General features: G+C 40.7%; 1 protein-coding gene across 2 annotated transcripts in view; it reads right to left on the bottom strand.

Annotated features, from left to right (window-relative positions):
- SHROOM1 (shroom family member 1) overlaps positions 1 to 27,395 on the bottom strand; it is a 106,963-nt gene that overhangs the window by 13,092 nt on the left and 66,476 nt on the right. For both annotated transcript variants that reach the window (XM_089673045.1, XM_089673046.1), the window contains 3 exons: positions 19,661 to 22,034; positions 16,441 to 16,508; positions 2,349 to 2,894 (listed from right to left, as the gene is read on the bottom strand). In XM_089673045.1, the coding sequence (XP_089529171.1) occupies positions 2,349 to 2,894; positions 16,441 to 16,508; positions 19,661 to 21,934 (2,888 nt within the window). In that variant the 5' untranslated portion in view covers positions 21,935 to 22,034. The remainder of the gene's footprint in view (positions 1 to 2,348; positions 2,895 to 16,440; positions 16,509 to 19,660; positions 22,035 to 27,395) is intronic.

Here is a 27,395-nt window from a genome sequence, read left to right as displayed (position 1 = left end):
TTGGACAACTCTTCTGATAATTCTTTTCACTCCTCTATCAAAAATCTTGCGAGGAGCACCTGGTCATGGCCAGTTTATGGTGAAACAATGTTCTTTCCACTTCCGGATTATGGCCCCAACAGTGCTCATTGGAACATTCAGAAGTTTAGAAATCCTTCTGTAGGTGTAATACCTTGATAATGAGACACCTTTTTATAGGTCATCAGTTGAAACTGAACCAACTGATATTAATCTGCACTGACAAGGGGCAGGATTGCTTTCTAATTACTGATAGATTTCAGCTGATGCCTTGGCTTTCCATGCCTTTTTGCACCTCCCATTCTTCAAGTGTTCAATATTTTTCCCTGTGTCATTCCATTTTACTCCACTTTAAATAATGTGTAATAACAGTGAAACTGTCAAAATAAGTCAGCCGCTATAAAAACTGTAGCTGCTGACTTTTAAAAAACAGACAGACAGACACTCACCTGTCCCTCAATCCCTCGGTGTCCTCCAGTAGCCCGTTTCACCGGCTATCCTGTGTTCCTGGCGCTGGCATACCAGTGTGGACACCAGGCTGTGACAGCGTGCGGCTTCACAGCCGGGTGCCCACTGCATATGTGTGAGTAGAGCTACGCTTTCTGAATGGTCCTGTAGTCTTCAGGGACCTATCACATGTCCCAAAGTACTGCAGGGAGGTAGGGGATGAGGACAACTTCCGCTTCTAATCGCCTAGAGGATCACAGCAGAAGTCAGAGTGGGTACCTGTCAATTTTCGGGTACGCACTCCGCAAAGGTGCCAATCCTTAATGGGGAGTGGGGGACCAGTCCTTAAAGTAGAGCTCTGCTTTAATTTCTGAACTTATTTGTTTTGGTTTCTTTGTATGTATGGATTGCATGTGTTACTACCAACATGTGGTGAAAATTTCAAATCAATAGCACCTTTAGAAATATATTTACCTCGAAAAATGGTGAATTTTTCAATACTTATTTTACCAGCTGTATAGGTCCTTTATTTGAGGTCTTCAATAAATAAAATGATGACCATTAAAAAAGTAAAACATGAGCAATGTCAAATTTTCATCTTTATCCATTTAAAGTATTCCATTTTCAGGAATAAAGCAGGAAATCCTTTCAGCCCCTTAATAGTTGTTGGCATTGGGGATCCCTACATTCAGGTCTTTACCACTCTGGCAGCTCATAGCCGAGGGCCTCTTGGAATGGACAGAAGAATTCCATCCTTTATAACTTTCAGAGAAAACTAGGTTTAATGACAAAGTATATGAATAATTTCTTGGTATTAAGAGACTATTTCAGGCTCTATCCATTGTTTCAAGGCGTAACAGTCTAGATCAGGGTTTCTCAACCAGGGTTCCATGGAACCCTAGAGTTGCTCCAGAGGTTGCTAGGGGTTCCTTGAGCAATTTTTTCCTCTCAGATAAGTTTCCATTGACACCATTGATCTTTTTAGCCATCTGTAAGGGGGTAATTCATCCCAATGACCACAAGTGTAATGGGCATTCTTCCCACTGATAATCACACTACTGTATCATGAGTTGAAGATATAGTAATTCTTAACAGGGTTTCCTTGAGACCAAAATCTGAAATTTGCAAAACCTTTCACAAAAGTTAAAACCATTAGAAGAAAGAGGTGGTGACAGAAGATGTACCAGGATTATACATTGCAATGTTTAGTTTCATACTAAGATAGTGAATATGTATTACATTTAAAGGGTACATACATTTTTTTTTTTGGATAGAGTGGTAAGGGGTTAGGACCCGGTCATGTTTTAATAGCTACTCTCTACTTTTCCTGGTAAGCATGATCATCAAGACTGAAAGTGAGGGAAAATCCAACAGTTTGATTTGTCATGAAAACAGGAATAGAAGAAAATATAGGAGGAATCTTCCTGTGGGGACTCTTGCTCCTGTGACATCTGTATAAAAGGGAAATTTTCTCTTCTTTTTGTTGGGTCTATAGGAAGGGAAGTGAAGGGAATTCTCTCCAATTGGACACAAGTGGCAAAAACCATTACCTACTCTATCCAAAATGTAAATAAATAAATTTGGCTTTAGATATACTTTAAGGGAAACTTGTCATGAGACTGTTGACCTCTTTGAAAATGCTACTTGTCTGGTTTTCACATTGATCCAGTGGATTCAATTCATTCAAAGCAACTGATCAGCTACTACCAGGTAAGAGAATGACTTACCTGGTCTGAATCTTTGTTCTGGATCCATTGACTGAGGAAGTGTGGATACCAGTTTGATCAGCATTTTTACAAGGTCAGCTATGACAGGCCCCTGTATTTAAGTCTCAGTCTCTATAAATATACAGTACCTCCAGTATTAAAGAAAGCAAACATTACCTTGATATATGTGTATTTAGATGGACAGGTAAGGCACCAGGTGATGGTGAACTATCCTCAGAAGTATAGTGTACATTCTGTTTCTGCTGCATGAGGTTAAAAACCTCATCATCTTCTACTTGCTGACAGGGTGAAATCTCAGTAGCCGTAGCGTAAATTTGTGAAGGAAGAGGGTTGCTGGAATTGTCTGAGGAAACAACACTTCTTTTCTGGGCCCTGGAATGTTTCTCTTGTGGCAAATTTTCAACACCTGATCTGTGAGGCTCCAGAAAGTCCTCCTGACTTGGTTGTCTGGGCTTCTTTCCTGATCCATGCTCAGCACAGGCCTTAAGCTTGTCTCGATGGAGCACAGCTGTGCCACTTGTCGAATCTGGCTGGGGCATCAGCATGGCGACTTTAATGTGGTAAATCTGATCACTGCTTTGACTCAGCACAGAAAGCCTTGTTTTGTCTGAGCTTCCTAATTCTTCCATGGACTTCCCCCGACTTCTGGCTATCAAAACTTTTTCTGTTTCACTTGCATCATTATCTTCCATGACAGACAATCTATGTTGGGTGCAAATATATAGGTCAGTTTCACTTTCAAAGAAACATAAAACATAGATCAATAAGAAAATATGGAGTAATAATTAAAATGAACATTGTAAGTATCCTTTCAAGAGGCCAACATAGGCCATATTGACAGTTTCCACCTCAATGGGCCTTTTAAAAGCTTTTTCAGTCAAATTATTCCACAATGTTTGTTTGGTAGCCTGAAATCAGAAACCATTCACAGAAAAGCTGGGCAACAAAACTACCAATTTTATGACCAGTATCAATGTCAAATTTGTATCTTCTCCCACCCAATATAAAAATAATTTTTGGTTATACATCGGTCTGTGTTACCTATTCCTGAGCTATGCACGTTGTGCGATACGCGCTTCTGAACCCTGTGTGATAAGTACTCCTGAATCCTGCACTCTGTGAAATACGCACTTCTGAGCCTTGTGTGATATTCACTCCTGAGCACTGCACAATATCCTGGAGCCCTAGACCCAGTCTGATGCGCACTCCTGGACCCTGCATCCCGTGCAATACGCACGTCTGAAACAGTTGTAATATGCACTTATGAGCCCTGTACTCTACGCATTATGCTGTGCATGCCATGTTGCTGCTCTCTACCAGAAGAGTACCTGTGTAATTATATGGCCAAAAGTTTTGAGCATGACATAAATATTCATTTTCACAAAGTCTGCTGCTTCAGTGTTTTTAGATCTTTTTGTCAGATGTTACTATGGTATACTGAAGTATAATTGCAAGCATTTCATAAGTTTTGAAGGCTTATTGACATTTCCTTGAAGTTTATGCAAAGAGTCAATATTTGCAATGTTGCAATGTTGACTCTTCTTTTTCAAGATCTCTGCCATTCGCCCTGGCATGCTGTCAATCAACTTCTGGACCACACCCTCATTGATGGCAACCCATTCTTGCATAATCAATGTGTGGAGTTTGTCAGAATTTGTGGGGGTTTTTTGGTTCAACCACCTCTTGAGGATTGGCCACAAGTACTCAATTCATCTGGCCAGTTTCCTGGCAATGGACCCAAAATTTCGATGTTTTGTTCCCCAAGCCACTTAGTTATGACTTTTGCCTCATGGCAAGGTGCTCCATCATCCTCGAACAGGCATTGTTCATCACCAAACTGTTCTTGGATGGTTGAGAGAAGTTGCAGTTGCAGTCTGCAGTTCGCCTCATTGTGCGTGCAGATGCACTCACATCTGCCTGCTGCCATTCCTGAGCATGCTCTGCACTGGTGGTGCCCTGATCCCGCAGCTGAAACAACTTTCTCTAAAGTCCCGCCGCTTGCTGGACTTTCCTGGGTTCCCTGAAGCCTTCTTCACAACAATTGAACCTCTCTCATTTAAGTTCTTGGTGATCCGATAAATGGCTGATTTAGGTGCAATGTTAGTAGCAGCAATATCCTTACCTGTGAATCCCTTTTTGTGCAAAGCAATCATGACTGCACGTCTTTCCTTGCAGGTAACCATGATTAACAGAGGAAGAACAATGATTTCAAGCACCACCCTCCTTTAGGGCGAATTCACACTACATGCATTTCAGTGTGCTTTTTTTTTCTGCATCCAAAACACACAAAGTAGGTTATATGGTTGTCAATATCATAGTTCACATCAGTGCTTGCAGTTCCATTGCATTCTGGTTGCAGAAAAAAAAAAAAAACGTAGAACAGATTGCATTTTTCCTGCACAGAACTGTACAGGAAAGAGGTAAAATGCATCAACAACACCCTGAACGCACCAAAAAATGCACTGGAATGCACATGTCCCTATTTAAATTGAAGAAAAAAAGAGGGAACGTGGCCAAAACGTGCATGCAGAAACGCATCTGGACTGCGTTTCTCTGGTGTGAACCTGCCCTTAAAGCTTCCAGTCTGTTATTCTAACTCAATCAGCATGACAGAGTGATCTCCAGCCTTGTCCTTGTCAACACTGATACCTGTGTTAACAAGAGAATCTATTCTATGTTTATTTCGGGTGGGCTGAAGAGCAGCTAGTACCACATCCCATCACCACTTCCCATATTGTGAATATCCAGTATTATATGAGAAGAAAAGGGATTTTTTAGGTGCTCGACAAAATTTGACACTTAGTATGTACTAAAATCAATACAAAGCTTTATTCCATATTAACATAGAAAAAAAACTACATCACATTAGTAGTTTTGAAAACTATAAAACCAACATGATACTTCATATGGCTTGAAGTTCACAATACAACAATTCCAACTCAACATGTTTCGCAAAAGTTCTGGCTTCTTCAGGAAATTTACAGGTAGTTCATTGTAATTGCAACTAGAAAACAGGTGTGTCTTGATATATGGAAAACCCAACAAACAAACATCCACTTTTATACCCTCATAAGTGGCAAATACATGCAACTGCCTGTAAATCTCCTGAAGAAGCCAGAACTTTGGCGAAACATGTCGGGTTAAAATTGTTGCATTGTGAACTTCAATCCATTTGAAGTATCATGCTGGTTTTATATTTTTCAAAATGTATTCACCCTGAGGTGAACACACAGGACAAGGGGGCAAACTTTACATCTAGAGGAAAAAAAGATTTAATCACCAAATTCTGAAAGGTTTGTTCACAGTAAAAGCTGTGAAAATGTGGAATAAACTCCCTCAAGAGTTGGTTCTGGCCAGCTCAGTGGATTTCTTTAACCGCCTCCCACCTGCCATATAAGGTAATGACGGATGGGCGGTGGTTCTCTCGTTTTGGGAGGACATCATATGACGTTCTCCCACTCTAACTGCGTGTGTGCGCCCCCGGGGGCACGCAGCGCAGTGGTTGGTGGTGCGCTGTGTCCCTGGGACACAGCGGATCACCGATCAGCAGAAAGAGCCGATGACTTTGGCTCTGTCATGTGATCAGCTGTGTCCAAACACAGCTGATCGCATATAAATAAGGAAATGCTGGTTATCGGCATTCCTCTCCTCACGAGCTGTCACGCTTATGAGGAGAGCTGGTGAGGAGATGAGAGATGGTAATCGGCATTCCTCAGAGGGGACATTTACACTGATCATCACGGTACTGATGATCAGTGCCTTGATGATCAGTGTAGCCCCATCAGTGCCACCTGTCAGTGTCCATCAATGCCAACTGTCAGTGCCCATCAGTGCACATCAATGCCACATATCAGTGCACATCAATGCCACATATCAGTGCCTATCTGAGCTGCCTTTCAGTGCCAACTATCAATACCAGTCAGTGCCACCTATCAGTGCTAGTCGGTGCCACCTATGAGTGCTGACAGTCAGTGCCACCTTATCAGTGCCGCCTAACAGTGCCAGTCAGTGCTGCCTAACAGTGCCAGTCAGTGCTGCCTAACAGTGCCAGTCAGTGCCGCCTAACAGTGCCATATATGAGTACCGCCTTTCGGTGCCCATCAGTGATGTCTGTCAATGCCCACCAGTGATGCTTGTCAATGCCCATCAGTGCCACCTACCAGTGCCTCCTTATCAGTGCCCATCAGTGCAACCTATCAGTGCCCATCACTGCAGCCTCATTAGCACACATCAGTGAAGGAGAAAAATTACTCATTTACAAAATGGTATAACAGAAACTAAGAAAAAACTATTTTTTAAAAAAAATTTCTGTTGTTTTTGGTTTGTTTAGCAAAAAATAAACCCAGTGGTGATTAAATACCACCAAAAGAAAGCTCTATCTGTCTCAAAAAAATTATAAAGTTTTCATATGAGCACAGTTTTGCATGACCGCGCAATTGTCATTCAAAGTGCGACAGCGCTGACAGCTGAAAATTGGCCTGGGCAGGAAGGGGGTGAAAGTGCCTGGTAAACAAGTGGTTAAAAAAGGCCTGGATTATTTCTTAGATACACAGAATATAACTGGATACTAACATTTATAGGTAAAGTTGATCCAGGGAATATCCGATTGCCTCTCGGGAGATTAGGAAGGAATGCTTTCCCTTGCAGGAGCAAACTGGATCGTGCTTTGCTGGATTTTTTTTGCATTCCTCTGCATCAACTGTGGGTATAGGATTATAAAGACGTTTGTCTTTTTTTCAGCCGGACTAACTACTGTATGTAACTATCTGATCACTCTTCATAACATTGTGGAATATATGCAAATTGCTAACACAAAAACCGAGAATGACATATTTATGTAATTCTCAAAACTTTTGTCCAGGGTTGTGTGTGTGTCTATATTATATATACATATACATACACACATACATACACACACACACACACACACACACATACACAAACCGCCAAGCTCAAATGAACCATTGTGCAAAGTTTTATCTCATCTGGCATAGCTTCAAGAGTTCAATAAACATGCTTGTCCTAGAGTCCTCATATAAAAGTACTGTACTGTCAGCACATCCTAGATTTTTTTTGTTTTCTAAAGCTAGTACGGAAAAACACTGTTGCACCACACATTTCTGTATGTGAACATATGTACTGTATACACACACTCATTCCTAAACTCAGCTCTGAACCACTTTGCAAAGGTTTGTCTTATCGGGCACGCCTATGTTCAATAAATGTTCTGACCTTCATCCTCAAAGTACTTAACAGCCTGTACATACCGGCATGAATTGCCAAATAGTGTTCCCAGCTACTCATCACATTGCTTTCGTGGCTGTAGGTCAGAAGGCACAGTCCAGCACAAATAGTAGAGTGCCCAACAGTACAGAAATAACAGATAAGAATATATACTCAGATCAGTCCTGATCCATGTGAAAGCTGCCTAAAAAAATACAACGCAATACATATTTGATACAAAAATCTGTAGTTACAGCCACAAAACAAGCTATCACTAAAATTAATTAACTCACAATTTTTTTTTGTTAGAAAAGCATAATCATCTGGATTTTGATAAGAACAAAAACAGGCCTCCGAAATAACTAGTGGCTCAAATTTCTCAGGATCCTCACCCCTGCTCATGGTAGAATTCAGACAAGTCAAATGAAGATTAATAGAATAATACTGTCTCAAGCTTTCAGATCTGCCTTGCCCCTTTATCTTTATAAAGTAATGACACTGTGGATATTCCTTCCTCAGTGCACTTACTCCCTCCGTCCCTCCCCAACCACTGTGCCCATCACAATGACAGGTACATGACCAAAGAGTTTGTACTGCGGTGGGCAGAGCCTGATAGAGAACTAGCTCCTCATCAGGTCTGCTTTACTTTTGATTGACAGTGCATGACAGTGGGTGGATCCATAGCCACTATTCAGTAAAAGAGCAGCGTTTGAATCTGCCCCCTGCCATGCAATGTCACCTTGACAGGGATCAAGTCTCTCAGTTCCCCATAAGGTTCCACTTACCCAGTGACCATTTATTTCTCAAATATGGGCGTTGGTCATATTTGGGTAATGACCTCACCCTGTTTTCCGTTTGGGCTGGGGAATCTCCCAAGTGACAGCTAAATGAGATCAGCTACATGACATAATAATGGGAATGAAAATAAGGGTACATCCAACATTTTGAGTTGATACCAGAACAAAAATAGAGTGAATAACCTTCCACTGGGAAAGCATGTTCCCGTAATTAAGAGTGGATTTCCCTTACATGAGAAAGATATCTATCTATCTATCTTATCACGTGCTGTTTAGTCTACAGGAAATGAAAGAAAATGTTCCTAATAAGACACAGCATTTCTACCCAAAATGAAGACATATTTCAAGTTTGAGGGCTTGTTCACACCAGATGCTTTCAGGTGCATTTTTAAATGTGTCCAGAACGTATGCACAATATAAATAGTGTCAGTTCCATTAATAATGTATGCCATACAAAGCATGCTGGGTTTTAATGTAGAAAGCCCAGCACAGGCCACCTTCATGGAGACACCCTTGTTATGTACAGATACAAGTTTATTTACTGTGAATGGTGGCGTGGACAAGAGACAGAACAACATTGGAGCAGGGGTGGACTCATGGGGCCCCCGGGCAATAGGGGATCATGTGTCCTTGCCCAAACTCAAAAAAGCCTATGAAAAAGGTACCAGGGCATCTCATGGGGCCCCCTAATGACCCCGGGCCCTCGGGCAGTGCCCGAGTTTCCAAATGGCCAGTCCGCCCCTGTATTGGTGGAGAACTCGTGGCACCTACTTACATTGCAGTCAACACTGGATTTCGCAGACACTACATTTGCCACAGACCTTGGGTTTGAGCGAGAGCAGGTAAAAAGTTGTAGCAGAAGAAATTAAAAGCAAGAGTGGCAATAGTGGAAATATTATAAGTAAAGGAAGATGCATAGGAGTGCACGACATGGAACTTCACATGGGAGGAGACAATCAGAATAGGTGGCATGACATTGCACACCGGGGAACAAAATACAATGCATAATTATGTACATGTTTTGCTATGTGCACGGTTATCAAGAGCGCAGACACAGGATATCATAGAAATTACATCTCAGTGCTATACTCTGTTAATCGAGATACTCGAACCTGTTACACTTCTCTAGTGCATGCCACCTGGTGGCTCATAGTAGTAAATATGAAAAGGACAAACAGTACTCAGCATACATGAGTACACCTCAACAGATTTGTCAGAAAACCTTTACTTTCCTTTCAGAATCAACTTTTTCTATGCAACACTATACTACACAATACTCCCACAAATGTGGGCAATTGATTTCAAACAAGATTTGTTATTTTGCACTCACAAAAAAAGTTTTTTCCTAACAAATTCATTCAAGACAAAAATGAATACATGCCAATGAAAGTCTTAGGAGCAAAGCTAAATTTTAGACAATAAAATCCTAATAAACAAGAATTCAACTACAGGTGAGTCTAATTATTCATTAAACAGATGTCCAGCAGACAGCTAATTATAAAAGGTGTTACTTAACAAAGAAAACCCCTTCCCATTTCATGCTGTCAGCAATGGCAGCACATGGAAGAGAAATGTCACAAGGCCTGAGAAAGAAAATCATTTCTTTACACAAGAAAGGTGAAAACTACAAGATGATCAGCAAAGCTTTACTTTCAGTCAAAATACTGTAGCAAAAGTGATACAAACATTTAAGAAAGATGGAACTGCAACCATCTCAGAGAGACGTCCAGGCTGTCCACAAATATTAACACCTCGACACATCTTCTGATGAGAAGGGTTGAAGAAAATTGCCATGCAAGTTCACTGCAGTTAGCTAAAGAAGTAGAAAGCCAAACTGAGATGATTGTTTCCTGTGACACAATACGGTGTACACTGCAGAGGAATGACATGCATGGGTGTTGTCCATGAAGGAAGCCTCTCCTAAAGCCAATGCACAAAAAAGCTTGCATAGAATTTGCCAGGGCCCATGCTGAAAAAGAAGACTACTGGGACTCTGTACTCTGGAGTGATGAGACCAAGATAAATGTTTTTGGAACTGATGGTTTTAAAAACTGTATTGTGTTGCAAAGGTGAGGAGAACAAATAAAAATGCATGGTGCCTACAGTGTAACATGGTGGCAGTGTCCTTCTGTGAGGCTGCATGAGTGCTGCTGGGGTCAGGGAGCTGCATTTCATTGATGGTATCATGAATTCACAGATATATTGCTCTGTATTGAAAGAGAAAATGCTACCATCACTCCGTGCCCTTGGTCGTCATGCACTTTTTCAACAAGACAACGATCCAAAACACACATCTAAGGCCACTGTTGGATTTCTGAAGAAGAACAAGGTGAAAGTATGTCTCCTGATCTGAATCCAATTGAACACCTATGGGTAATTCTGAAGAGACAAGTTGAGCATCACTCTCCATCCAGCATCCAGGCTCTAAAAGAGGTCATTCTTAAAGAATGGAAAATTAGATGTTGCAATATGTCGCCAACTTGTTCATTCCATGCCTAGAAGACTTGGTGCTGTCCTTACAAATCATGGAGGTCATACAAAATACCAGATGTAGTAGTTTTCATTGTGGGGTGTAATAATTTTTGTATCAATTAACTTAAGTAAAACTGAAGATTTTGTAATCTAAGTTATATTAACCTTACTTTCATGTAATCAGCTAAACAAATGTTTTATAAAACTCAGTTTTGTCAAGATGTTGTAAATTGTTCTTGTGTTCATTGAGATATTGACTAAAATCTTACTTTTCAAAAGGGGTGTACTCATTTATGCTGAGCACTCTATGTAATCTTTAAAAGGTTACTAAAAACAAATTTTCCATTGAACAGCAATTACAGAAAACACCAAAAGGTTTTTTCAAAAAAAGAAAAGAAAAAAGAGAAGATTCTGATAACTACAGGCGTTTTCCATGTAACTGATTGATTAGGCTATTAGTTCAGTAAAGGTAAGGAAGACAATTACATGTATAACTAATATTAATAACAAAATAATGGAGACAACCTAAGATCATATCTTCTGAGTTGATTATGCAGAAATCTAAAAGAGGATAATTGAATAAGAGTTCATAAACTAGCAATAATGCAAAAAAAAAAAAAAAAAAAAAAAAAAAGAACACTGCACAAATTATTTTTTTTAAGGGAAATTACACAAACTAATTCTTAATTCTACTAGCTGATCCACTTGTAACTGTAGCAAGTTGTTGAAAAGTCAAGTCTAACTAAAATGTATTGTAATTGTTTTAGGTAGTCTTTAAATATTTGGGTGAGTTTCCCCTAAGCAGTCAGTAGATGGAGCTCCAAGACTTTAAAAATGTAAATATTTCCCAGTTGGCTGTTGAAATGACCATTAAGAAAGAAATAAAATAAAGTGATGGGGATGTACAACACACATTTACTCAATACTCCTTTGAGAAATTCTATCATAACAATAACACCCAAAGCACAGTGAATATCCCATCACCTTTTAAATGAAAGGCAGGCGTAATCAGTAGGGTACAATTCAGAATTGGCCAAAGTCTTTCATTGAATATCACAAAGGATCTGACTTTTCATGGTTTTAGCTACAGCACAACTAGCTTTGAACAATTCATACTGTGGAACATTCTGTATTCTTCTATGGAAGATTAGTTGACTTTAATGTAAGTTTTGCTCCCACCACTGTTCATAAATAGTATGCTTTTCAACATTTGGACAGGATTTGTCTGATCATGTGTAAAACAGAGGCTGGTGGCAGGATTAGATATTCTTGCAATCTACCCTTACTATAGTAATTAGCACAGATTGTCAGCACTGCATTTCTTGAACCATTACACTTTATCCACCTTAGATCATGCAGCATTATACTTTAAGCAAGTCATACAGTAACATTACCTTGTTAACATGTTATCATTTGACATCTTTTAAAAATGTTATATTTAGCACGCTCATATCTCATGTGCAGAGACTGGCAGTCACTAGAGGGGGCACATAAAATTGTTAGTGAAGTGACAGGGAAGCCAATAACTATTGTGGCACTAACATATCCTAGAGTCCTAGTGCCCCACCTGCAGCCCTTTGGTATATGATGTGCAGCCCTCGGTAGTCTGTAGTGGGAACACTGAATAGGGTAATAGCATTGATCTCTACCACCCTCATGTAACATGTTCCCATCTTTGTATTGTCTTCTGCAGCATATCCCCAGCCAAAAATGTAGCATGTGCACACTCTCTGACCCTCATTTCCTCTATTAGGTCTACAATTTCTGGCAAGTCAAGCATTTCATATATTGAATAGAGAAAACAGAGGGCACACCAGCCTAGTGCATTACCTTAAAAATATGTTTATTAAATGTTAAAAGTAGGTATTGTACTCACAAATTGTCAATACAGTCAAAGGCACATCATGAAGGAACAGCTCTGTCCAATTCGCACTACATATCTGTCCGTAATGGGAACTCTGGACATCCAACAGTCTGACGTGTTTCGAGGACTAGCCTCTTCCTTCGAGGTAATGCACTAGGCTGATGCGCCCTCTGTTTGTTTTTCTCTATTCAGCATATTTGGACTCCCCCCAGTCTTTTGAGGGCAGCAAGGCATGCACATCCCAAGAATTTCGTTATGTGGTCCTAACAACATTGAGTCCATCCCTAAGCGCAGGAGTATGTGGGTTTTCCATTTCTACACTGCTATTTCATATATTGAACATTATGTGCAGATCTTTGGTGATATTGGGGACCACATTTGACAGCTAACAGCTGTGCCTGGAGTTCCTTTTTAAAGCTGAATCCAGGTATAGCAATAATTACATAGCTACAGTACATTTTTTCCAGCTTGGACCAATGTTAGTACATATGTGCCATACCTGTGGGATCCCCCTAGAACAAGGGCAAGCAACCTTAAAGAGGTGGAGATCCACCTGAACAACATGGGAGAAATCAAAGATCACCAGGCACAGTGTCGCTTCCTCACACCTGATTTAAACCTCTAATTGTCGTACTACTATGTCACAATTGTGTGCATTGTATGGCATGGGTTTAAAGCAGGTGGTGTGCAGGCAACATATCACCTCCTAACCACCTGTCAAACACACTTGAATCACTTTTCAGAGGAGCAGCAGTGCCTGCTACACTTGTGAATAAGCCCTTAGCTGCATTAAGCAGAGGCACCCTTAGGGCTCATTCATATGTAAATTTGGGGGTGGTAAAAACCTGCAGTTTTACTGGCCCCAATCCTACATCCTATAGCTTCTGAGTCAGCAGCCAAAGGTGTACACATGTTGCAGCAGGAATTAAACCCCATGTTGTATTTGACGGGTGCTACCACCTGCCAATCATGACCTATTCAAGTATACGGGGCACTCTGCAAGCACTCCGCAACTGTATACTTCTGCAGGGTCCAAGGGGTTAAAGCAGGTAGTGCTGCCTACTTTACCCATTGTTTGCTGTACTGCACAAGGTTTCAGGACATTTGCAGAGTGGCCTCATTCAATTGAATGGGTCATGCTTGGCAAGTGCTATAGCCACCAACCATGACATGATGTACAACTTCTGCTACAGCTGCCACGTGTACACTCCTGGCCACTGCTACTAAAGGGGGTGAGGTTGGGACAGGGATGGTAAAAACATGTCTTAACTATAGGATTTTACTACACCCCAAACTGCAAATGTAAATTAACCCTTACTGTTCTAAGCCCAATATAAGGTTAGGCTGTTTTCACACTGATGTACTGCGGTTTACCTGCACAGCGGGTGCAGTGCAGTGCATCTGCAACTTTCCTGGTTAGTTGTGATTTGCCATAGACTTTTAGGATATCCTGCAGGTGTAGTGCACTTTTTGAAAGGGCACCAAAATTCTTGGCGTTTTGGTGCACTTTCAGAAAGTGTGCCAAACCTGCAGGATATAATAGAGGTCTATGGCTAAGTGCAGCAAACTCGCAGAAAAGCTGCAGGTACACTGCACTGCACATCAGTGTGAAAGCAGCCCTATACTATTATGGGCAGTCAATTGCTTCACACTGAACTGAAGATCTGTTCTTTCCTGCTGCTGGCACCACTCTGGAGACCGCTAGCCAGAATAACAAGTGGAGAGCAGTCGGTATCACTCCACATGGGACAGGAGCCAGCACTACAGAGGAGGCATCAGCTTATGCGGCTCTTGCTCCCTACTACAGCTCCAAGTTTACAATAGTTCCTCTGCATTGCACTCTGATGCTCTGGGATGGTGGGTCAGCAAGCCCAGATCACGATCTACCAATCACCTGGCCGTAATCAACTGGTTGCTGACCTCCACCCTAGAAGCTGGAAATTACTGTAACAGGTACCACTACTACAGTGATCTCCATTTGCTTCAGAGTCCTGTACCAAGCAGCTACCCTACTGCATTGTGAACACAGGAGGTAGCTCAATCGGCAGAGGTACCCTTAGAGAACAAATTTGAGAATGATTGAGAAAATGCTAAGCTTTTCTGTTTCTTATTAAAAGCAGTACACACATTGATATAAATACAGCGGGTAAAATAAGTATTGAATACGTCCCCATTTTTCTCGGTAAATATATTTCTAAAGGTGCTATTGAAATGAAATTTTCACCATGTTTGTAACAACCTATGCAATCCATACATACAAAGAAACCAAAATTTAAGTTTTGTATCCTACAGTAAAACATGGAGGTGGTAATATCCTGTTATAGGGGGTTTTCTCTGCAGCAAGAACTGGAGCACTTGTCAGGATAGAAAGAAAAATGGATGGGGAAAAACTTTCTGCCAGAAAGTTGTCAATGGGAATAAGGTTTACCTTCCAACATGACAATGACCCAAAGCACACAGCAAAAAATGACCAAACAGTGGTTGAAGGATCAAAAGGTGAATGTCCTTGCATGGCCTAGTCAGAGCCCAGACTTAAACCCCAATGAAAATCTGTGGAATGACTTGAAGACTGCAGTCCACAAATGGTCACCATCAAACTTAACTGAACTTGAGCAGCTCTGCAAAGAAGAGTGGGCATATATTGCAAAGTCTAGATGTGCAAAGTTAGTAGAGACATAACCCAACAGACTAAAAGGGTGGAATTAAAGCAAAAGGTGGTTCAACAAAATACTGACACGGGGTGATCCTACTCCAACTCACTGATTCTGCTTTTGAATTTTTAAATTTTTTTTCTGACATGTTGGTGTCCCATCTTTCACTTGGATTTATAAGTTGCACTAAGTAAATACAGCTGGATAAAACAAAAACCGTGTGTTTTCATATCAGGCTGTAAAGTAACATATGATTATTTTAAAAAGGGGGTGATTGTTTTCTATACCCAATGTACATATGATTACCTATGTGTCGATAACACTGCTGCACATATGGTGGTCAGTGATATTAGTTATGCACCGCATGGCCTATCTGACCACTCCCCCATTGGTGGTGCAGGTTCGTGCTAGACCCTCTACTATGCTGCGGCAAGCTCCCTGGAAAATGAATGCTTTTTGGCTTCATCTATTCCCCTCTCCAGACCGCATAGAGTTGCATATTTCTTTATTTTTGTGGAAAACTGTACATATTATTTTTTAATATATAATATAGTGCAGGCTGCTCCAAGGCAGGTGGGGCTGGAAACAGGAGATGGGGGAATTTGGAGTACCACTGTATGATATGTGTTATGTTATTAATGGCGACTTACCTTTTTTCTCTGGAAATCACATACCCTATGTAAAATACAGTAAATTAAGAAGAATGAACTGCCTACAGAATTCTGTAAGGAATATATCATCTATAGGAAGTCAAGAAACTCTGGAAAAAAATCTCCATAAGGCTACTAGAACTCAGAATGAAATAAGCATTCATAACAGGAATTCAGAGCTTTTAGCTTTCCCTAGCTACTATTCCAGCTCAGCGACTTAAGCTAGCCATAAACATCAAAATTCAGCCTGTTCAGTGCATGGCCCTCCCTGTTTGACAGAAGTCGATTGTTCGTATGCTGGGTCCCACTGTCAGAATATAACTCAGCAGGAGGGATTCCTACCTTGTTGGTGTAGATTGAGGAATTCTTTGTTTCATGAATGAAAAAACAACAACCTGTCTATGGCAGTTTTACAAAATAGTGAAGCCATGATCAAAATGACAACCATGGAGCCTGTACTATGTCAGTAAGGTCAACTACCATATCTTCATCCGTACATAGTTTAATTGTCTAATAACATTCTCAGTTGCATCCGGATGTAGATATGTTTCAATATGAATTTATCCGGGTTTATGGATCCATGTTGCTTACCTATTTTTGGAAAAATTGCTATGATTTTGTAGTGCTGATGTTGAGAGAGTCAGGTTTCCAAGAGAGTTCTAAAGAAAAGCAAAAAACCATTATTGGTTAATTTCTAAAGTGGCTTTATTGACAATATAACATGTAGGAGTCTTTCTCACAAAATGTACCATTTTATTGGGCAAATGATACCATTTCAAACAGACTTCTGTGAGTACTCACAGCATTTTTCTTACAGGTGCTCATGCTAAGGGATCTCTGCCCCCTACTCACAGAACGTTCTTGGGTGTTAAAATTCTGCAACTCAGAATCTTGGGTTTATTTCTCAGCAACTGTACAAATCTTTTGGTTTTTTTTTGCCACAGGGCGTGAGAACAATAGTAGAGGTATGCCTAGCCAAGCAGAGTATATTTAAGTGCTCTTTGCAGTTTTTTATCAATGCTCTTTAAATCCCAACTCTGGGAAACAGGAAATAATCCTTTGCAGTGGGTCTACACCTGCACCTCAAGGCATTAATTGCTCATTTAGGTCTAGGGGAATTACTTGTTCCTCTGTGTTGTTATACTGGTCCCACAGCATCTTCTCTCCTACACTTGAGTGGTCTAAGATCCTGACATCTTTAACATCAATGTAGGGTTTATAGCCTTGCATTGGATATGATGGCGCCGAGGGGTAATCCACTGACAGAGTGTGGGGGTGCACCATCTGCCAGGGGAGTGGAGGATCAAGTAAGTTAAAGTGTTTCTCCTCACCCCTAGGCTAAAACAAACATTTAACCCTTGCAGTGCAGGTGCAGCCCCATTACAAGGGATAATTCTTAAAGTTGGGCTTTAAGAAGGATAACAGATTCTTTAACCGTATTTCACGTACCAAACTTTAACAGTGGAATACGTTTGGCCTTATATATGAATGAAGTAGGTGAAAACTAGAACCAGCAGGGCTAACAAGAGGTATGGTCTAACATCACCATCTAAAGTGAATGTAATAAAATAAAAAAAGAAGAGGTTATAATTACCTGGAGAGAGAAAGAGAGAGGTGAGCGAAAGAGAGAGGTGAGCGAAAGAGAAAGGTGAGCGAAAGAGAGGAGGTGAGAGAAAGAGAGGAGGTGAGAGAAAGAGAGGAGGTGAGAGAAAGAGAGGAGGTGAGACAGGTGAGAGAGAGGAGAGAGAGAGGTGAGAGAAAGAGAGGAGGTGAGAGAAAGAGAGGAGGTGAGACAGGTGAGAGAGAGGAGAGAGAGAGGTGAGAGAAAGAGAGGAGGTGAGAGAAAGAGAGGAGGTGAGAGAAAGAGAGGAGGTGAGAGAAAGAGAGGTGAGAGAAAGAAAGAGAGAGAGAGAGAGAGAGAGAGAGAGAGAGAGAGAGAGAGAGAGAGAGGTGAGAGAGAGAGGTGAGAGAACGAGAGCTGAGAGAGGAGAGAGGGAGGAGAGAGAGAGGTGAGAGAAAGAGAGGAGGTGAGAGAACGAGAGGGAGGTGAGAGAACGAGAGGGAGGTGAGAGAAAGAGAGGGAGGTGAGAGAAAGAGAGGGAGGTGAGAGAAAGAGAGGGAGGTGAGAGAAAGAGAGGAGGTGAGAGAAAGAGAGGAGGTGAGAGAAAGAGAGGAGGTGAGACAGGTGAGAGAAAGAGAGGAGGTGAGACAGGTGAGAGAAAGAGAGGAGGTGAGACAGGTGAGAGAGAGAGGAGGAGAGAGAGGAGAGAAGTGAGGAGAGAGAGGAGAGAAGTGAGGAGAGAGAGGAGAGAAGTGAGGAGAGAGAGGAGAGAAGTGAGGAGAGAGGAGGAGAGAAGTGAGGAGAGAGGAGGAGAGAGAGAGAGGGGTGGGGTGAGAGAGAGAAAGAGAGAGACAAAAGATAAGAGAGTGGGGGGAGAGAGAGAGAGAAAGAGAAGAGAGACTCAGCAGAATGTCATGTCCATGCTGCTAAATCCTGCAGTGGTCACGTTTCAATTATATTGGTAGGTAAACCTCGAGAGCCAACCGATCAATTTTACTGGAAAGCCTTTCACTGGATCTTAAAGCCAGTACCAAGCACACAGCTTGACTTAACCATTTTTCTACCAAGCCATTTGGAAATGCCATTTATAAAACATGGGTAGTCAAGTGGTTAAAAAGGACCTGTCACCAGCACTATGCTACCATATTAACATATAGAGGGCTATTGGTTAAAAAAAAAAAATTATATATATATATATATATATATATATATATATATATATATATATATATATATTTTTTTTTTTTTTTTTACAGCCAACACCTCCAAAAACATGCACATACATGCGTATAAATACCCAAAAGGCATGTGTTGGGTTTGACCATGTATGAAAAAGATTACCGTACATTACAAATGTTACATATTGCTACATGCACAGGAGTGATAGCTGTAACCATCATTGACAGTTAATTCTAGATGACCTGTAAAGGCTTTTAGAGCTCATTTACACATGCAGCAAGGACTCCTGCACCTCTGAAAAGTGATCCACTTGAATTGGGTCAATTCAGCTGGCAGTAGTGCCTGCCAAATGTAACAGGAGGGGGGGGCTGGTTAATTCATAGCCCTACAGAAGTTTGTAACTGTACACTATAGCAGAGCAAACTATTTTCTTTAAATACGTATGATTCATTTTGCAATGTAAAGATTTGTCCCAGCTATTTACTAGTAACTGCATATGCTGTGATTTTTCTAATAAGGTCTATGACGCAATCATCTATATTAAACTGCAGTACACTACACAACTGAACACTTAACAGCTGACAGCATAGTGACTGTATTTAGCACCCCTGACATGTGGCCACCAAGCCAAGAATGATTTTATTTCCATTTGATAGCTCTATTTTTAACTCTAGGATCTTTGCAATCTCCCAGTGAAAAAACTAATAGAAGTAAAGTACATGCAATAGATCCATGGCATCACCATTTTATTGTATTTTCCCTGAAGGGAGAACAAAGTGATTACTGTTAGCGGCTATAATAGCCCCTAGCGATAACTGCATGTAAAATCCGGCAGGCTGGTTGTACCCAAGTTGATTGATCGATTGTACATTCAGCTTGCCCATACATTGTTCTAATCTCGGCCAGTCCTTGCTGAAGTGGCTGAGATTTGAACCATCTACAGCCGGCTTTAGTCACTCACGACACAAATATAAGGATAAAGGAGAGTTTTTAAATGTTAAGATAGTACTATACAAATTCCACAACATAACTAGAAGAAAACATACATGTTACCTGTGTATTTGTACTTGCCTTTAATCTTTCTTGGCAGCCAGAGGTGGAAGACTCTTTAACATAACTTTTGCTGTCATCTAAAGTACATTGGTCAAAATAAGTTGTCTTTTCCCCCATTGTGTCTGCTGAATGTATCTGTTCTCCTAGAAGAGACATCTTTACAGATCTGTCATTCCATGTAACTGTGGCATCATAAGAAGAGGAAGTTCCTGTTGATCTCCTGTGATGATATATTAAGGAATCATCACTGCATGAGGTTTCATCTGTAATACTTTTGCATTCAGGAGAAGATTGTGTTCCTAAAGTCTTTTGCAAATTGGACTGGTGAGTGTTAAGTGACCTTCGATTTGCTTTTCGCTCCATATACTCAACAAGTGCATTGTGTTGGATTTGTTTTAACTCTGTTTTTGAAATATTTGAAGAAGAAAGGGTCCGTTCTTTATCCAGAGATTTCATCCTATAGTGATCCCCAGATTTATTTTGAACTGACCCATCACTGTTCCAAAGCAAGCCCGAATTATGGATGCCAAGATGGTCAAGCTTCTCTGGTTCCGAGTAACATAATTTCCTTTGTTCTTTTGTCAGTCTTTTCCTTCCTCCTATTCTTATAACTATAGCTTTCTCCGACTCATCTTTTTTGTGACCCTTATCTGCAGAAATATTTGGTTGTGTACATTTAGCATCTTCATTTGGACTGGATAAAGAATATGATCTTATATGGTCAACTGAAGGTCTTTTAGGAGGATTAAGTTTTAGCCTAACAGGTAAACTCATCTGCAAGTCCCTTCTTTTAAAAGAGGTTTCTCTTAAGACTTTTTTTTGGGCAATCTTAAGTTTCTCTCTATAATCAAGCATACAACTATCTTCATATGAAAAGGTTGGGTCACCTGTGGTATCACAGTCCGTGAGTTCATTTCTAAGCTTTTCAGCAAGTTGTGACTGGCTTTTTGTTTTATGGAATGGTTTCTGCAGTTCAGCCATATGAGAAATAGAAAAATGGCCTTTCTTTTGAAAGGTATTAGATTCTTCACTTGTATCTGGTTGCTTAGTTTGTTTTAAATTGTTCAACATTGCCAAAGAGTTGCTACCACCAGCAAGATGATAAAGCATTGGGGTTGAGGCCTTGGTGATTTTTTCACTGGGTAAATCACACACATTAGCACATTGAGGAATAACCTCTTGCTTTTGGGAGAGCAAAGGGATAGGTTTTATTGTTGCATCTTTCTTGAGGTTGTGAGCTTTTGGTTGCTCACATAAATCTTCACCGTGCACAGTATAAACTGCCTGGCTGGTTCTTGTGTGATGACGTCTGTATTTGATATTGCACTTTCCAAGATTGTCAAAGTCAATATCCTTTACGTTCTGGTCCAGGAGTTGATATTGTTCTCTCTGTTGTTGATTAAGTGCCAGTTCTTCACTTTTTGTTCTTTCATAACAATTGGTCTCTTTACCTTGTTTCCAAGAACCAGCTTTTTTCTTATACCCACGAAGTTTCTCAGTCACAAAGTCATTCCAAGAACGCCTTGCGCTTTTTTTGGTTTTGCTATCCATTTGGGGATTGTCAACAGGTAAATCAAAGCGATTATTGTGGGTGTTCTCTTCCCTTTCTATAGAGAATGATTTTCCTATATACATATCCATTTCTTGAATACAGTCTTTATTTGATTTGTCAGTCTGGGAACCTTGGTAATGCTCATCACAAGAGCTAATGACCTCATCGAGTGCCATCTTATCCTCAGAAGGAGCTACAAATGTTGAACTTGGCAAATGAGAACGGCTGTTTCCTTCCATGTTTCCAGATTGGCTCAGTTTGTTTTGGACTGACCGTCTTACCCAAGGAGGGCTGTGACCATGACCTTGGTGTCTGCTTATTTTGTGCTCCGGTAAACAAAGGCTGCTGTTGCTTGTGGGACTCCTTTTAGTTTTATGACTAATGTGATCTTCAGGGCCACTGCTAGCATCTTCCTTAGAGTCCTCACAATGCAGGTGCTGTTGTAAATTATTGTGTTCTATTACACTCGGATTATAAATAGCCTTTACATACTCTGAGTCCATGTACGATATCTGTTCATTGTTCAAATTACAGATATCATGTTTAAATGAAGTCTGATAATCGGCAACATAAGAACTACCAGAAAATGAGCTATAAGCAGAATCCACTATGGCAGCCATAGCATTTACAGGCGTGAGCCTATCTGGAAAGTCACCTGAGATCAAGTGGTGTCTAAGAGCAGAAATGCCACTTGTGCTTCTTGTACTCCATTCATCTATGGCATTACTAAAAGACGACATCACTAGGTGAGAATGCTGATTGGATAAAGCTAAAAATCACGTTAAGTCCTCATTGCATGGTCATCTTTGTTTGATGATCATCTTCCCATGCATTGCATTCCTGCGAAAAAAATAAGAAATGTGGTTTTTGTTTTAAATAACGAAATAGGTAAAAAAATGTACATTTGCAAATAACAGACAATTACGTTTATCATTCAGCATGTTAGTGCTTTTTACTAACTCCAGGCTAATTTAAAAAAAAAATAAAAGGTAGCACGTAGTTGAATAAACAGTACAGTAATGTTGGCATAACAGGCCTCCCCTGCGCTGAAGCCAAGCATATTGGGAACAAAGTCACTGATCTGCTTCTGAATGCTGTAAAAATGAGCTTGCCACGAACTAGGCATTCATGCCTACCGGGGGAAGTCTGGAGAACAGATGCTCCATGATTCTCCCCTTTCGGCATCCTAAAGCCATCCCTAGTGATCTCAGGCTCCCAGGAGTGGTCCCAGGGACAGTGCGGTTGGTAGTTTTAGAATGGGGGTCACACACTGATCAGATAGCTGTAAATCACTTACACACTATATATAGCAGGTCTGTATTAATTGAAAACCATGTTTACAGCTGTTATTGGATTGGTGAACTTATTTTAACCCTTTCTCTACCATGATGTGTAAGACATATCCTTGACAGTCAAATTGGGTAAAATTTAGGTTGGGTTAGAGACTATGCATAAGAAGATCATCAAATTTTAATACAGCAGGTGCAAATCCTATTGAATGATTGGCATCCCATTCCAAGTGTACTTTGTACCAAAATTCGTGGAAATATATATAAATTAGAAATCTAAAATAAAAGAACCGAGAAATCCTGAGGGTCTTGATCTAACGTAGCATGAAGAGATCATAAAAATGCAAGGTCACTTGGTAAACTAGGCCCCACATAGACCCACAAAACACCATGTTTTTTTCCAATAGAAATTGTTGATATTGCTGTTGGCTTCTGCTTAGGGTACATCATAAAAAAAGTATTACTTTTTTTGGTTTTATTATGGAAAACAAGTTGCCACAGATTATACAACAGTCACAATATACACTTGACAATACAATAATAATATACACTTGACAAATCAGAGTGGTTCTTGATTCTGAGATTTTTAGGGTATGAGAAGCAATCCCATGCAATCTCATGGAACGCCCTCCCCCACCCCTCTTTCCACCACCACCGCAATCTTTCGTGTGGGATTAATACAGCTAACGGACTGTCAGGGGCTCTCATCAAGAGAGCTTAACTATGCTCCTCCTTCCTGTCAGATCTGCTATTCATACAAGCCGTACTACAGAGTCGATCAATGACACAGGATCTCTGAATGGAGGGGGCAGAGCTATCAATCATATGCCCCTCAGTTTGTTTGCTGGCTGGAAAATTAGCTCGGAATTTCTCTCTTTTGTTGTTTGACATGCGTCGCCCTTCCATGTGCTCCTTGCTGTGAAGGCCAGTTATAGACTGGGGCAGTGGCCATTTTTTGTACAAACATATATCCATCCCCTATTCAGAGATCCTGTATCAGTCATAAATATAGTATACCTTCTTATCTATTTACTAAGACTAGCAACATATAGAATTAAAAATAGTAAGGCCCTGTTCTCACTGTTGTGCTTTTGCCACACTAAAACACACCTTACCGTTTAAATCCCCTGTAACTGTTCACATCATCGCACTGTGTTTGCGCTGAATTTTGAAAAGTTCTGCTGCATCTTTGTTGCACCTTCTATAGAAGTCAATGGGAACGTACCAAATACATGTGGGCAGGGCCTACTTGCCATGCACATGAGGGTACCTTTCAAGTGTGTGTGCACTCCTCAATGCCCAGGACCAGGCAGGGCCGCCTTTTTTTTTTTAAGTCAACATTTTGGTGGTATCTTGGCTTAGAGATGAGCCATATACAATGTTCAGTATTTAAATGTACAGAGTCCCTCTGTAAAACGTGCTCTCCCAGATTACCACACGCCTTACTTGTGAAACATTGCATTTAGGAGGGACACCACTGAGCCTATGCACTCTCCACCAGTTCACAGTATCTCTGCCACCTCACTCCTAGTGACAGAATGGGTTCCCACAGTGCACCTAGTGTGGACCTCAAGCGTGCACATTGTTAACTCCTTCTGTTCTCACGTACCATGAAGCTAAGCCTGTGGGGTCTCTGTACTGCAGGTTCGGTCCCAGACACATTTTGGGGGAACTAACCATTTTGTAGGGAGCCTGTGGCCAAACCCTCCTGCAATCAGAGGATCTGTTCCCTACACTAGGTACCACGCTTTACTGACAGGCTGCTGTTCACGTGTCACCAGTTCTTGATTACCTATAGCAACCATTCTCTTCCTCCAACTCTCCTGCCAAGTAAACCTTTTGTAGTGGCCTAACTTTAATACCCATGTGCACTATACAGGCCCTGTTATTTTGATAAGACATGTACCACCATGGACCCCTTTCAATGTCTTCAGACCTCGGCTTGAAACAGTTGAAAAGCTTTACTAAAACACACTTAGAAACCGTGCCATATAAAGTGCAGCATAGTCCTTCTCACCAACTGTGTTGTGGCAGCCCAGGCATACTAGTACAGATGCAAGTCCATAATTGCAAAGTGCATCCCAGGTGAAGCCCCTAAGGGTGACGGATGAAGGTTGCTTCAAGCTACACCCTTCACGGTGGTTCAGATCTTCCTGCTTCCCATGCAGTCTTGTCCAGAAGCCCCCTGAGCCTGGCCTTCCCCATATATATGGGAAAGCAAGGCATATACAGGAATTAAGGAAGAACCCAAAAAGCCTGGGAAACTGGTGACCAAGAGCTTAACCCTTCCCTAACCTGGACAGTCTAATCTTACTAGCTTATAACAACCTACCCTTAGTAGGCACGTGCCTACACTTGCATCAAAATGCACTGAAAACAATATGCATTGCACTGAAATTTAGGACAACGTATTAAAAACACATATCATGTTTTTAAGAACACCAGTGTGAATGGGCCCATAATGTTGATCAAGCGACTACAGTTAAAGTTTAATAAAAATAAAGTTTATATATATATATATATATACACACATACACACACACACACACACACATATATACATACATATATATATATATATATATATATATATATATATATATATATATATATATATACATATATATATATATACACACACATATACACACACACACACATATACATACATACACACACACACACATATACATACATACACACACACACACAATGAATGCTGTGTATTTACACAGAGTATTTTTGTCCTTAAAAAAAAAAAAAAAGTAAAAAATATTTAGGTTGGAAAATTAGTCATTAAGTTATAATACGGTTAACTGACACATATAGTTGCTGCTAAATTTGGCCTATGACCTCTGAGCAGGAAAGGGTTTAGAACTGAACTGATCTGGGTAATCATCATTGCAATAGCAAGCGAGGATGAACACACAGTAGCAAGGGTGGTTTGCAAAATTTAAAAAAATCTTGCGATGTGATTGGGAAACTTGGTTGTAGACATCATTTGCATTGTACAGTCACATACTGCTTGGGTTTTGCTTTAATAAGGTACAAGCCACACAGCCTCATTCCAAGACTGGACATTTCTCAATCATTTTCTCACAGTCCTCAATTATAAAAATGGCATTTTTATCCTAATCTGCTGAGTAATTTGTTAAATTTCATCAGTCAAAAATGCCAGAAATGTTCTGGTAATGTGTACAGATGGGATAAGGGGCATTTGCACATTCTAGACAAGTCCCTAACTTTTAATGGGGAGAAAATACATTCCTTCATACATGGTATGCTAAACAAGCTATAAAAGGATAATTTCACAATGTTACCAATTTGAACAATTTAATATTCTTGTATACACGTGCCCAATTTTTACCCTCTTTTTGGTCAAATGACTGGAGTGTTAATTTTTTTCACCACCAAAGATTTAAAGGGACACTAAACAATCTCTTTATTCTCAAAAAATATTGCCTTCTTGAGCTCCTCAGCCTCTCCTTTTCCCACTCATCCATTTGTTCAGGACAAACAGTACGCATTAGGTCCAGTTATGTGCACTGCTCTGTGCGCATCACAATACATATCCCACAGTCACTATTCCATCTTGAAAGTGAGCAAGAGAGGGTGGCTGTGTTCCTACATAGAGTTGGAGAGTGTGTTTCATGGTAGGAGAAGAACTGTACAGGGGGAGCTGCATAAGGGGAGCAGTAGGGAAATAGGGAGGATTTGTAATTGGGTTGGGTGGTTGTGGAGATCCACTGGAGGAGCTGTACTAAGTTGGGAGAATCTGTATTGGGATGGAGCAGTACTAAGGGGAGGATCTGTTAAGTGAGGATCTGTACTAAGGAAGGAGAGAAAGAGCTGCATTAAGGGGGGAATATGTACTGGTTCTTCACTGCTGACCCTGGCGATCGTTGGAAGGGAGGGGGATGAGGGGAATCTGTACTATAGAGGGCAACTGTACTGGTTCTGCACTCCTGACCCTGGCACTCAGTACAATGCACACTCCAGACCCTGGTGCTCTGTGTGACACTTTCCTGCTTTTTGTGCATTACACACTCCTGACCCCTACACTTTGTGTATTAGAAACTCCTGACTCCTGTGCTGTACACACTTCTGACTCCTGCATGCTGTGCATTATGCACTGGCCCCTGAGGTATACTGTATACGCTATGCTATGTATTTCATACTCCTGACCACTGCACCATTTATGCTATATTGTAAAACAATTGCTGGTTGCTCAGTAGTAAGTGACTATGTTAATAAAATTCTTCAAGGTAAACTGTGTGCAGAAAAACATATGTAATAGCAATAGCTTCATTTTTATTTTTAACAAAGGATTGTGCAGAGCTTTATATGTGTCTGTTAGACATTTCCTTGTGGCAAATGACGTTTAATGTTGATAAATGTAAGGTTATGCACTTGGGGGCTAAGAATATGCATGCATCATACATACTAGGGGGGGTACAACTGGGGGAATCAATGGTGGAGAAGGATCTGGGAGTTCTGGTAGATGACAAGCTTAATAATGGCATGCAATGCCAAGCTGCGGTTTCTAAAGCGAGGGAAATCCTCTCTTGTATTAAAAGAGGTATAGACTTCAGAGAGAGAAATATCATATTACCCCTGTACAAATCATTAGTAAGACTTCATCTGGAATATGCAGTACAGTTTTGGGCACCAATTATCAAAAAGAACATTGGGGAACTGGAGAAAGTACAGAGAAGGGCAACCAAACTGATAAGAGGCATGGAGGAGATCAGCTATGAGGAAAGATTAGAGGCACTGAATTTATTCTGTCTTGAGAAGAGGAGATTAAGGGGGTATATGATCAACATGTATAAATACATCAGTGGTTCATATAGTAAACTCGGTGTAGAGCTATTCACCCTGAGGTCATTACAGAGGACAAGGGGGCACTCTT

This window comes from Staurois parvus, unplaced genomic scaffold (assembly GCF_062004578.1).
Source record: "Staurois parvus isolate SC_StPar_1 unplaced genomic scaffold, SC_StPar_1.0 ptg000133l, whole genome shotgun sequence".
Classification (NCBI taxonomy): domain Eukaryota; kingdom Metazoa; phylum Chordata; class Amphibia; order Anura; family Ranidae; genus Staurois; species Staurois parvus.
The sequence above is the reverse complement of the archived record's forward strand: the minus strand, read 5'-3'. Positions and strand labels throughout refer to the sequence as shown.